The sequence below is a fragment of the Chinchilla lanigera genome, unplaced genomic scaffold (genome assembly GCF_000276665.1).
Source record: "Chinchilla lanigera isolate Chin_1 unplaced genomic scaffold, ChiLan1.0 scaffold00012, whole genome shotgun sequence".
In the NCBI taxonomy this organism is placed as follows: Eukaryota; Metazoa; Chordata; class Mammalia; order Rodentia; family Chinchillidae; genus Chinchilla; species Chinchilla lanigera.
In genome coordinates this window covers 12322754-12334828 of record NW_004955413.1, presented here as the reverse complement: position 1 = coordinate 12334828, position 12075 = coordinate 12322754, and the positions used below count along the sequence as shown (strand labels likewise).

Sequence of the window (12075 nt, the reverse complement as noted above, 5' to 3'; positions counted from 1 at the left end):
CAATACTGAATTACAGACAAGGTAACAGGGAATTAACAGTGGTTGTTGTATTACATATTGATAACTTCAAAGTGGTTACTCAGGAAAACAAATATAGACATGCAAGATTGATCAAATAATTAATCATTAACTGTTCCTTTCAATAAAGTGATATAAGTCAGTAGTACAACTATGTTAGCTATCCTATATATGCATATATACATAATTTTCCTCTTCTTTCTTTTCTCTTTTCCCTCATCCAAGTTACTCTTTTGAGCAGTTTCCTTTCATTTCACAATGTTTATCATACTTCCTAATTTTTGTTCACTCTTTCAGGTTCTTACACTATTGAGACAATACTTTGCTTACACATGCAGGTCTGATTTATTTCACTTATGAGTATGTTCTCTAGTTGTGGCCATTTACCTAAAAAGCCTCAAGTGTCTCTTTCTTTATAGCTGAGTAATATTCCATTATATAAAAAAGCCACAATTTTTTTATCCAGTCCTCAGTGGATGGACATTTGGGTTGCTTCCATGATTTAGCAATTACAAATTGTGCTGCTATGAACATGGGTGCACATATATCACTGTGATATGATGTTTTCAGATCTTCTGGGAAAATATCCAGAAGGGGAATCGCTGGGTTGAATGGGACCTCTAGACCTAGTTTGCTGAGGAATTTCCACACTGATTTCCACAGTGGTTTCACCAGTCTGCGTTCCCACCAGCAGTGGAGAAGAGTTCCTATTTCTCCACAGCCTCACCAGCATTTGTTATTGGTTGATTTCTTAATGGTAGCCATTCTTACTGGGGTATGATAAAATCTCAATGTTGTTTTAATTTGCATTTCTTGAATGACTAATGATGTTGAACATTTTCTCATGTATTTATTTGCCATTTGTATATCTTTAACTGAGAAGTGTGTATTCATCTCAGCTGCCCATTTTAGGATTGGGTCTTTGAATTTGGGGAGGTTAATGTTTTTTGGTTCTTTATATGTTTTAGATAGGAGACCTTTGTCCAAGGGACAGCCAACTAAAATTTTTTCCCAATTTGTGGGTTTTCTTTTTACTCTGCTGATGATTTCTTTAGATGTGCAAAAACTTTTCAGTAAAATGAGATCCCAGTTGTTGATTTTTTGAAGTATTTCCCTTGCGGTTTGGTTTTTTGAACTGAGATCTGAGTAATGAGAATGAACGTGAGGCTACTGGGTCTTGAACATCATTTCTGTAATGCCCTTTCCATCTGTATTTTTTCCTGATTTTATGCTCTTATAGCACCCTGAATTTTCCCTTTGAAATGATAACTGCAATTTATTACTTTGTATTTATGCATTGAATGTTATTTTTCCCACTAGGCTATTGGTCCTATAGCTGGGACCATACCTATTTTGCTCACCATAATTGTCCCAGCATCTGTTTTAGTACCTGCCCCAAAATAGTCAATCTCTGTTTAACCTTTTACCACCCTTGCCCTTGTCTTATATAGTAAAGGCGTGGTGTAGCCTGACTCTCAGTTGTCATTTATGTGAAAATTCAAAAGTCAGAAAAGTAAGACAAGATCTAAAAGAGTTTAGTGACACAGAGTTCAGGAGGACACAATGTACCTGATGTAAATCAGGTGGAGCAGTATCCTCTAGACAAAAGAAAGAAAAAGCCATTCTGTTTGGGACTAGGAAAGTCTTACTTATTCTTACTTATCCTGCCAAATGAAAATTTATTCCACTTGTAAAATGGATGTAAAAATGGTTGTAGAGTTAAACATTTAGTGTTGCTTTTTAAAGTCATGTTCTTGTGAAAAGTAAAAGGAAGGTATAAATGAACACGTTCTCGGGGGGGAAAAAAAAAACAAAAAAACATGTCCAAGCATTTGTACAGGATTTTATCAAATATGCTTTGAAGGAAGGAAGAAATAAGAAATGGAAGAAAGAAAATTACACATTGGAAGCAACATGGATGTGAAATGTTTATTTTATTTGGTGTTTATTTTATAAACATAATATAAACAAACACCAAATATAAACAGATAATATTTTATTATATAAAATGTTTATTTTTTATTTTATTTACTCTATCTTTTGGTACCCAGGGCCTCATACATGCTAAGCATGTTCTTTTATAGTTGTCGTTAAGTGATAGGGCTCTGGATAATATTTTTCCTTCTTTATACTTTTCTGTATTTTTGCTAGTTTTTTTAAACTTAGTATGCATTACTTTCAGAATGAAATAATAGACAGAATGATATCTTATAAAGTTGACAGTTATAACCTTGGATAGGATATAGAATCAAACATATATCTAGAAGACTCAAGATTGTCTTTTAGATTTTTCTTTTGCCCACCTAAATTTGTTTACAGTGTTAGTACATTAGCATTAAATGCCTGGTGGATCTTTGTTTATATGTTTATCTCTTCCTCTGGAGCCCGAGCTCTTTGAGGGTGGAGATCTTTGTTTACATCTCTAACATCATTCATGTCAATGACTCATATTTGTTGGGTGAGATTTGAGACTAAGACATCATAACCCTTCTATTACCTCTAATCGATGTGCCTTTCTATTTTTAGAGCATAAGCGAGTGAGCCATGATGAATGGTCATATTTCTAACCATCCCAGTGGTTTTGGAATGTACCCATCTCAAATGAAGTAAGTTGAAAGGTTTATATTTAATTTGTTTTGGGGCAATTAGATTTGGTAGTTTTAATTTTTTATATTTTTAATTAAAAGCTTAAATTGTATTTCTTTATGGAGTTCATTCCTCATTAATCCTTTTAGTACTAATGCATGTTGTCATTAAAAGTTTACTGTGTCTTGTAGGAATGAGACAGTTAAGTAATATCACTGTCTGTGATACGGTTTCATAGTTATAAGATGCTTTGATCTGGTATTTTACATTTTATTGCTTTTTGTGGTTGTATACTCTACTTAGAGCTTAGAGTTTCTTTGCAGCATTCTGATGTCTGTAAAACATTGCCATTTGAGAAGAGTTAAACATCATTTGGTTCAAACCTTCAAGATATTTACCATTTTGTAAAACAAAACAAAAATCAGGCAAGCAAACCATTTCCAGTGGTTCCATATATAAGTTGAAATCACAAATCTGACTCAAGTGGCCAGTGTTTTCTACAATGTGCCTGAAGTTGTTATTTGATATTGGCCATGGTGATATGTATTTCACTCATTATTTCAGGACAGATAATATTCGCTGTATTTAGGGGATGAAAATTTAGCCCTGGATCCACCTGTGCTTCTCCAGTCAGTCATCTATTCTGGGCACTTCTCAATGCATTTTCCCTCAGATACCACGCAGTGTCTCCAGCCAGCTTCACATACCTTTCCCTCACTGGGTTCTCCACCTGTCTGTTGAGCTTCTTTCCATTCTGTTACTTTCTGCTTATATGTCAACTTGGTGGTGAAGTCTTCCTGTATATGCTAATGAAAAGTTAGTTCTTTGCTGATCTTACCTGTCTTGTCCAAGAGTTTTCTACCCAGACACCACATTCTGTCATAGCTATTTTGTTTGTCTTATTGAAAGTGTCCCCCTTCCACAACCTTTTCTAGGTTTTAGAGCTTAATAAATGAATAAAATACAAATAAATATTTTTTACTTTACTTAACATATTAGTAACAAGAGGCAAAGATGGAGGGTAAAGTGAGTCAAATTCAATGCAAAGTGATATGTAGATTAAGTATTTATGAAGACAGTGTCTCTTCCTTTGCAGTTTAAATCTCTGGGAATGTTTCACCCCTGTATTATCACTTGGAACTTGACTGGGTATGAGAAATTTACACTTCCGTCAGACAGTTCCAACCTTGATGAATCCTCTTGGCTACAGTCTGAATCAGCATTGGAGAAGACTGTGATTTGCACCACCTCTGTCCTTACTGGGATCATGTGGTTTATGTTCTGCTTATCCCCCACTCACCGGAGCGGGATCTTGCTCACTTCGGCAAACTCAGTATAAACTCAGTATGTTTTTCTCAAAACACACAGTGATGATAGCACCCTGGAATTTTTATTTTCTAATTCTGAATTTTTATTACTTATTTTGGACTTTAACCCAACACAATGACCATGTTTAATTACAGTGGCTACGGATCATCGCCCACCTATGCCCAGATGGACAGAGAACACAGTTCAAAAACAAGTGCAAAGGCCCTTTATGGTATGTCTATCTCATGTCTGCTTTTCACCACTTTTCATGAATTTATATCTTCAAGGTCATAGTTTGTATCCATACGCTAGTATATTATTTGGAATGAAGTAGTGATGGCTAAGTAAGGATTATTTTAAAAAAGAGTTTTCACAGAGGGTTCCACAGCTGTGAACTGTGTTTCTGCCATACAGTTTGAAAGATAAAATGTATTGCAGTGGTTTCAGAAATCTTTTGCATGGCACCAATCAGTGAGTTTTTCTATTTGTTATTTGCAGTATGTTTGCTGATTTTGTGACTGATCCATTTAGTTACGGGCTGACTGATGGTGGAACTTTTTTCTTTTAGCTCTTGAACTTTAAGTACTATTGTAGCAAGACTAGCACCTTATATAGTTTCTTTCTGTACTATAAAATAGTCAAGCTTTTTCTCTAATGTATCACTAACTTCCAGTACCCACTCTAGTTTGTCTTTTATGTACATAATTTTTTAAACTTTGGATACTGGTGTAATGTAGGTAGAAGTTAGTATAGGGAAGTTGAGGACTCTTGGAATATATCACATATGTTTAAGATGGTGCTTAATTGTTCAGGGTCTGCATAGCCTTTTAGTATTGAACAATAAAGAATTAGGATGGTGTTACAGTTAGTAGAAAAGTTTCTCAAAGTAGACTACCTAGGTTTACATCCAGTTCTATCATTCATTAGCTCTGGGCAAATTACTTCCCATGTCTGTATGGACCTGGTTTTGCTCATCTCTATAATGGCGATATAGGGTAGCATTGATATGAGAATTAAGAGTTAATAAATGTAAAATGCTTAAAACAGTGGCTGGCAAGCAGAAAACACTGTATATATTTAGTGTTATTGGTGAGACTTTTATTATTATATACTAAAGGAACCAACACCATTTTCTAAATTTTTGAATCTTTTTATACTATGTAGATTTCTAACTCTGTGGCTGTGGTAAGAATGATTAATTCTAAACTTTTTGTGGCTCCTTTTCTACCTTACATTTATAAACCATACATGTATAAAATGGATTTAATACTGTACTAGAATATACAGTCTGTCTGATTTATATTCTTTTCAATTTTCTTGAATATCATATTAAGTCATTCTCACCATGATGTAGTACTTGTGCCTGTTGATCTAGAGAGAGGCAGTGAGTAAATACTAATACTAATACTAATACTAATATTAATACTAATACTCATACTAATACTTTGTAATTAATGTGTACTCAGAACAGCACCAATGATGCCTTTCTAATTCCTGACTTTAAGGGAACTCATAGTCTACAGTGACTTGAGGAAGATCAAAAAAGAAAACAAACTTTGTGAGAATAAAGTCATTACTTCATGCTTCGTTTCTAGACAGATATTAAGTGTATCAGTGTCCTATGCCATGATCATCCTAGTTTCTATTTCCAAGTTCTTTCCTTAATGTTAAGGACGAATAAGAGATTTTCATTGCTTATGTGCCATTTTGTGAGACAGACTTGTCCCTACATTATTATAATAAAGGGCTGACCATTGCTTGGGTAGCAGTGTCTCCCAGGAGCAGGGCAACCGGCAGCTCTTTTAAGAGGAGGGGTCGTGAGCAGGGATTTCCCAGAGGAGCTGTAGCTTGAGCTGAGCTCTGAAAGGTAAGCCGTGTTCTCCAGACAGCGGAGGGTGGGAGGATGCCGTGACCAGCCGCGTGAAACCTCCGGAAGCTAGACTCTCATCTCTATGCCAGTGGCCCACATTTGCCTGGCTCACTTGAGGATTGGCTGTGCTTTTTAGCACAATGGCTCATGCATAATTGATGCTCAGTAACCACTTGTAGAATGAATGTAAAGAATTAATGAACTACCAGCGGTTTGATATTAACCTGGGAGCAAAAGGCAGTCGGGCAGGAAATAAGATTGGGAAAATGTACACAAAACACACTGCGGAGACTCATGCTAATGAATCTGAACATTACTTATGAGTAATGAGCAGTCTTTAATACATTTTAATTGGGGGAGTGAAATTTGTCTTGGGTCACTTGTAGCCAAATTGGAAATGGATTTGATAAGTATACATGGAAAGAGCTGAACTCAGAGATTTAAGAAATATAGACAAATTAGTCACCTAATAATAGCTCTAAGACTATTCGTAAGCAGTAATTAATCCTCTCATAAAACCACAGGCCCCAAAGTCTCTTGTCAGAGACCTAAGAAGAAAATGATGATAGAAAATAGAACTTACCTGTAAATTTTAATTTTTTTCTGTGTTGAGTGTGACTTCATCAAATCTTAGGTTCAAGAATTAAAAAGCTTTAGTGTTTAGCAGTAAATTTTCATTTTCCTACATTTTACATGTAAAGCAGTGTGAGGCCCCTTTTTGTAGTTCAATAATTTATCAAAATCACAAACATTTAGAAAACTAATTATAAGAAAATATGACACATTTTGTGCAGTGTTATAAAAATGAACAGTGTATCAGTAGAACATAGGATATAAAGAATGAGGTGAAAGGGGGCAAATCAAAGACACTTTTATGAGGAAGAAAGACAGCAATATATTGGACCTGGAAGATGGTTTCAAGTTCTTTGAAGTGTGCATTCTGTTCCATTCCTGTCTGGGTCCAATATTCACCACTCCCTCCAGACATACCGTACACACACGCACACACACACACACACACACAAGGTGCCTTCCCTCTTACAGAGCACAGGTTAACTGTAAATGCCTGTGGAGTGTATAGGTAAATGGGAGAATGACAATGAAAATTATATTCATCTCTTGAATAAACTTTTGCAGTAAATTCCAGCTGAAGTCTTTTATTTAGCTTTGGGAATGTTCGGCATCCCACTCCATGTACATACTCTTAACTTTCTCTTTCTAACTGAAAAGTCGCTGGTGAGGTAGTTTATTGCTTTACCATCCATGAGTCTTCTTTACAAACTCTCCTGTCACAAGTATTAAGCCCATTGAATAAATTTCCTAAGAGTTAGTTTGTCTTTGTGGGTATTACATGACCTAGTGATAGGAGGATACTGTTTAGGGCACTGTGACAGGAGTCTTTCTAATGGTGAGTGAGATGCTCTGTCAGAGGTTTCCTGCAGCTTGTCTTTTTCATGAGAACACTTTTCAAGGGAATGCATTGCTCCTAGTCAGTGTGCTCACAGAGGTATCATGGGTTAGAGCACCTCCACCAAATTGCTGCTGTTTTGAACGAATAATTTAACCTATTGGCTCCTGTTTCCTCATCTGTAAAATAGAAATGATGCTAACACTGGTAAATTTGTCTGAGGAAACAGAAATAATAGCCCTATCATGGGAATGGGAAGGATACCAGAGAATCACTTTCTGTCCTGGGTTCTCAGATGCAACAAGACCCTCAAATATAGTATTTTGATATTAACATGATGATATACAGATCCTGTTAGAAATATAATCATAGTGATGCTTTGACCAGATGAAGAGATAGCCTTCATCACATATTTGAAAGCTTATCACTCTTGATAGCATAATAGGAAAAAGACAAATAAATTCTGTAAGGTGTATTGTCTCTTATATGACAATAAAGCCTTTTGTGGGGAGGATATATAAACTATTAAAGAAAAATAGTTAACATATGCTGCAGCTTTAGTAACCCTGTTCTGTCATTGCTTTGTTATTGTACAAGAAATTGTCAAGCCTGCGTGTGGAAGGTTCTGCATCACATCTCTGACAAAGTGTAACTTGTATTTAGGAAAATAAATACTCATTTCTTCCCCTTCTAGTTCTCTCATGACAGTAATATTTCATGTAGCTACTGGTGTTAGGGAATTGAAATTTCATGTGCATTTCTCCAGCTAATGTTTGTGAGTCTTTAAGCATTAAAATTTGAAATTGTTTTTAAGGGAAATACTTGTCAAATGTATTAAATATTCATTTTTTTTCCTCTGGGTGCGACACCTGTAGTGCTGGTTGGTGACTCAGAGTTGTGGGTGTGCCAGCTGCTCGAGGACTGTGCTGTTCTCTGAAGCTGTATCACTTACCTTTGCACTGGATCATTCGGAATGTTGTGCTTTTGGGATATTTGGGTCTACTTTTCCCGTGTAGCTATGTGCTAACCCTGTCTACCATCTCTGTTATTAACACATCTGCTTTTAGCTTGACTTCCAGTATCTGTGGGCTAAAAAACTAAATACAAAATCTGATTAGGAAATAGATCCTGAGTGTGGAATTGAGAATCTGTCCCATTACAGACTGTACATTTCAGGCTCTCTAAGGACCATGCAGAGGATTTATTTTACTTAAGTATGGGTTTTCTGCTGTTCTGAATAGCTGAACTTTCTAGAAAAGTAACTCTTACAAAATAGATTTTGCAAAATTTGGCAAAGTAATCAGCTGCTTAAAACCATCTTCTGCAGAAAAACTCCAATTGGATGGAATTGCCAATTAGTAGTTCTTTGTTATAGCTATTGTAATATTGATATTTATATTATCAGAAGGCCTAATGATGTTAGATAAATATAACAAGCAGCCTCCCAAGTCTCATTTTAGCCTTCTGTTTGAACTTTTTGTGATATTAACAAATTAAAAAAATGGTATTTTTTTCAGCTTTTGTCATTTTCCCGGGGAGGACCTGGTAAGAACTGAGTCGAAGTAACCTACACACTGCTCACCTCCTGTGTACTTGGGTTTACTAAAAGCTGTCCTGTATTTCTACACGGTGCTGTCCTCAGCCTTCCCACAGCAGGGTTCTGAAAGCGCCTGTTTCCTGAGCAGATACCTACCTCACATATTTTTCTTTTTATAGCTATCTTTCTCTTCTGCCTCTATCTCCTGATCTTCGTTCGAAGCTGGACTCTGTCTAACTGAAGGGCCAAGCATTGTCTTACACATTCAAGTGGTGCTTATTTCTCTTTTTCCCGTCCTTTTATTTTACAGTGTGTATCTCACTGAGAAAAACATTTAAATCTTCTTCAGAGCAAAATGTTGTGTTTTGTTGAAAATTCCTTAGGAAGTAAGTAGCCCACAGTTAAGTAGTATCAGGCCTTTGGGCAGCGTTAGTGTCAACGTATAGCTTAGTAGAGTGTGCCAGAGCAGGTCCAAAAACAGCCTGGCAGTTTTCCAGCTTAACCTACAGCTGATTTTGTACTCATGAAATAAGCCATTTTAATAAGTTCTTGATCAGGCTGTAAAATTAATTCTTAATGCAGCTTTGTAAAAGTGATTTATTTTTTAAATGCTGTACTGGGAATTGAACTCAGGGCTTACAGCGAGCTGTATCCCCAGCCCTTTTTTATTTCTTTTTAGTGGGGGACTCAGTTATCCAGGCTGGCTTTAAACTTTAAATCTTTCTGCCTTAGCCTCCCAGAAGGCTGGGATTACAGGCGTGTACCACCATACCTGTCTTCTTGTTTGCTTTTTAAATAGACTTTTGCTTTGGATACTGATTTGGCAAACTATGATTATAGTTGCCTAATGAGGAGAGCTTTGTAATATAGCTTAGTGTTTCTTACTACAGCGCCTTTCTTCTGTAGAAGCTCCATACTTACTCATGATCTGTTGAAAAAGGAGTTCATCACTGTGGTTAAAATTTTTGTATTTATAAAGTTGTTGTGCCTGGCAGCCCATTGTTTTAGTCAGAAGGAGAACTATGCAACAGCTGCTTTCAGCATGCTTTTTCTTTCAAAGCTCACTAGAAGTCCAGTGCATTATCCATTGCACAACAGAGCCACATACTTGCTTTCTAATGGTCAGGTCCTTACTTTCCAAGTAATACCTGGTTTTACAAAAGGAGAAAGTGATCCTGTGAGTATTAGCTGCATCTCTGACTTTTAGCTATTTTAGATGCTACTGTATAAGCAGCAGAACTGATCAAAGGGAATCAGGTACAAATACTAGACCTGCGTACTTAGTAATAGTTGCAAAACCATATATTGTTGTAATTGTACTGAGTTAAACAAAATCTGAGTATAATGTTTCTGACCTGACCATTAATAACTTTATATACTCAGAGGATAAAAACCAATAGAAAAAATAGCAAAATATGCAAGTGTTACTATAAGCAGGTAAGTTTATTCCTGGCTATATTTGATTCTGAAGGATAGACAGAAGCGGGGGACATGGGGAGAGACTGATTTACTCTTACATTAGGAGTTGAGACACTCATAACATTAAAAGCCCCAAACTGCACTACCAGATCTGTGCTTGTATATATGTCATTCCACTGTGATTTACATTCTTAATTTGGGTAGGAAAATTTTATGCTTAAGGAGGTAGCATATAACAGATGATTTTACCCATTCTGAGTAGTGGTTTTCCACCTTGGCTGTACATTCAGATAGCCTGGGTTGTACCCTAGACCGATCCCTGGACAATCTCTGGGGACAGGACCCACCCTGTGTGATTTTAAGCCCATTCTGACGGGCACCCAAGCATGAGAACCAGTATTAAAGAAAGTGATGAATTTTATTGGAGTCTAACTCTTGAGTGGTGTGAAGGCTTCAGGCTGGCTTTTTATACTACTTTAAGGCTTTAGTGAGGTTTTTCCATTTAGGAGAACAATTGTAGCTGTACTTGTGAGTTTACATGAGTCTTATAGAAAAGAAGTACACTACAACTGTGTTTTAAGACTCTTCTTTCAAAATTGTCCATTAAAATGTTAATATTAACTTTTATTTATTCATTAACTTAAAATCACTGGGCATCTGGTTTATTCATGAATCCATTTTATGGCATCAATACATTTTTAGAATCCTTTAAGGGTAATTTTCTGTACTGTACATCTTATTCACTGTGCAGCATGGGGAAAGAAAGTAGTTTCAGAATTGCTAAAATGGGTTTTTGGTTTTTTCATTTAAAATATTAGAAATGACACCTTACCTTGTATGTCAGCAGAGTGATCGGTTGATGTCAAATGCTATTGAATAGCCTTTCTGTTTCTGCAAATTATGTCGTGAGGTTAAGAAACTGTTAGGAAATCTGGGAAAGTGAAGTCTTACTGTTGCATAATGAGAAAATACAAGTGTCAATATACAGTAATTTGTAGCTTCAGATCTGTTTGCCAGTCACTTACCTGAAAGACCTAGTGAGCATTTGAATATCCTAAAGCAACTGCTTCCTAATTGGATACCATGGCAACCCGTGTTACTTGTGCTACTCTCAGATCAGATCAAAAGAGGCAGAAGTACTCCCGTGTGTTGAGTCCATCATGAAAACTGAGTTAGAATGTGATGAGCCAGTCATTTTGAAATATTTCTAGAAGTGCTTTCATCATATATATCCCTGAATTATGTAGTATATTTAAAGATTTATGATTTTCCTCAAAAGGATTATCCATGTTAACATCTCATATTGATTAACCCTCAGTTAATAAACAGAAAAGTTATGGTTGTTCACTTTTTTTTTGATATGTGAAGTACAGTGACACAAACAAATGTTTTCTTATATTGGAATAGAAAAATTGAGATGAAACTGGATCTATCTTTTTGACCACATTATTTTGGTAGGACCAGACGGATCATACTTCTTCAGGTCATCGTCCAAACAAAAAAAGAAAGGTGGCAGAGAGTGAATTTTGTAGTGTGCATGTTTTTATTAAGTAATTTTAATGCTGCAAAACCAAAAATCGACTTTATTGGAATAATAGTGAGTGATACTGAGACAAAGAATATGGAACTTTTAATCTAAGTTGTGTAAGTAAATTCACATGAAGTTTATTGCTTTCTGATGTTTTATGAAACAAAAAATTATTAAGTTTTGAACAATCTGTGTTAACATTTGGAGCCTACATATATAATTTATGTTTTTGTAGTTGCTTTTGTTTATGTTCAGTAAAACTTTCATTTTCTGTTGTAGGCACATTTAAGCGTGTCACATTAAGTGAAAGCAACATGTTTAAATTTAGAAAATCTTAGTTCAGGAAGACTATCTCATATATATATTGCATGTATGGCCCAATTTAAGACCTTAAGGGTCTT

At 35.8% G+C, this 12075-nt stretch overlaps 1 protein-coding gene across 3 annotated transcripts in view; it reads left to right on the top strand.

The window, feature by feature from the left end:
• Eps8 (epidermal growth factor receptor pathway substrate 8) overlaps window positions 1-12075 on the top strand; it is a 118388-nt gene that overhangs the window by 51260 nt on the left and 55053 nt on the right. For all 3 annotated transcript variants that reach the window (XM_005379018.1, XM_005379020.2, XM_005379019.2), the window contains exons 2-3: window positions 2545-2624; window positions 4068-4144. In XM_005379018.1, coding sequence (XP_005379075.1) covers window positions 2563-2624; window positions 4068-4144 — 139 coding nt within the window. In that variant the 5' untranslated portion in view covers window positions 2545-2562. The remainder of the gene's footprint in view (window positions 1-2544; window positions 2625-4067; window positions 4145-12075) is intronic.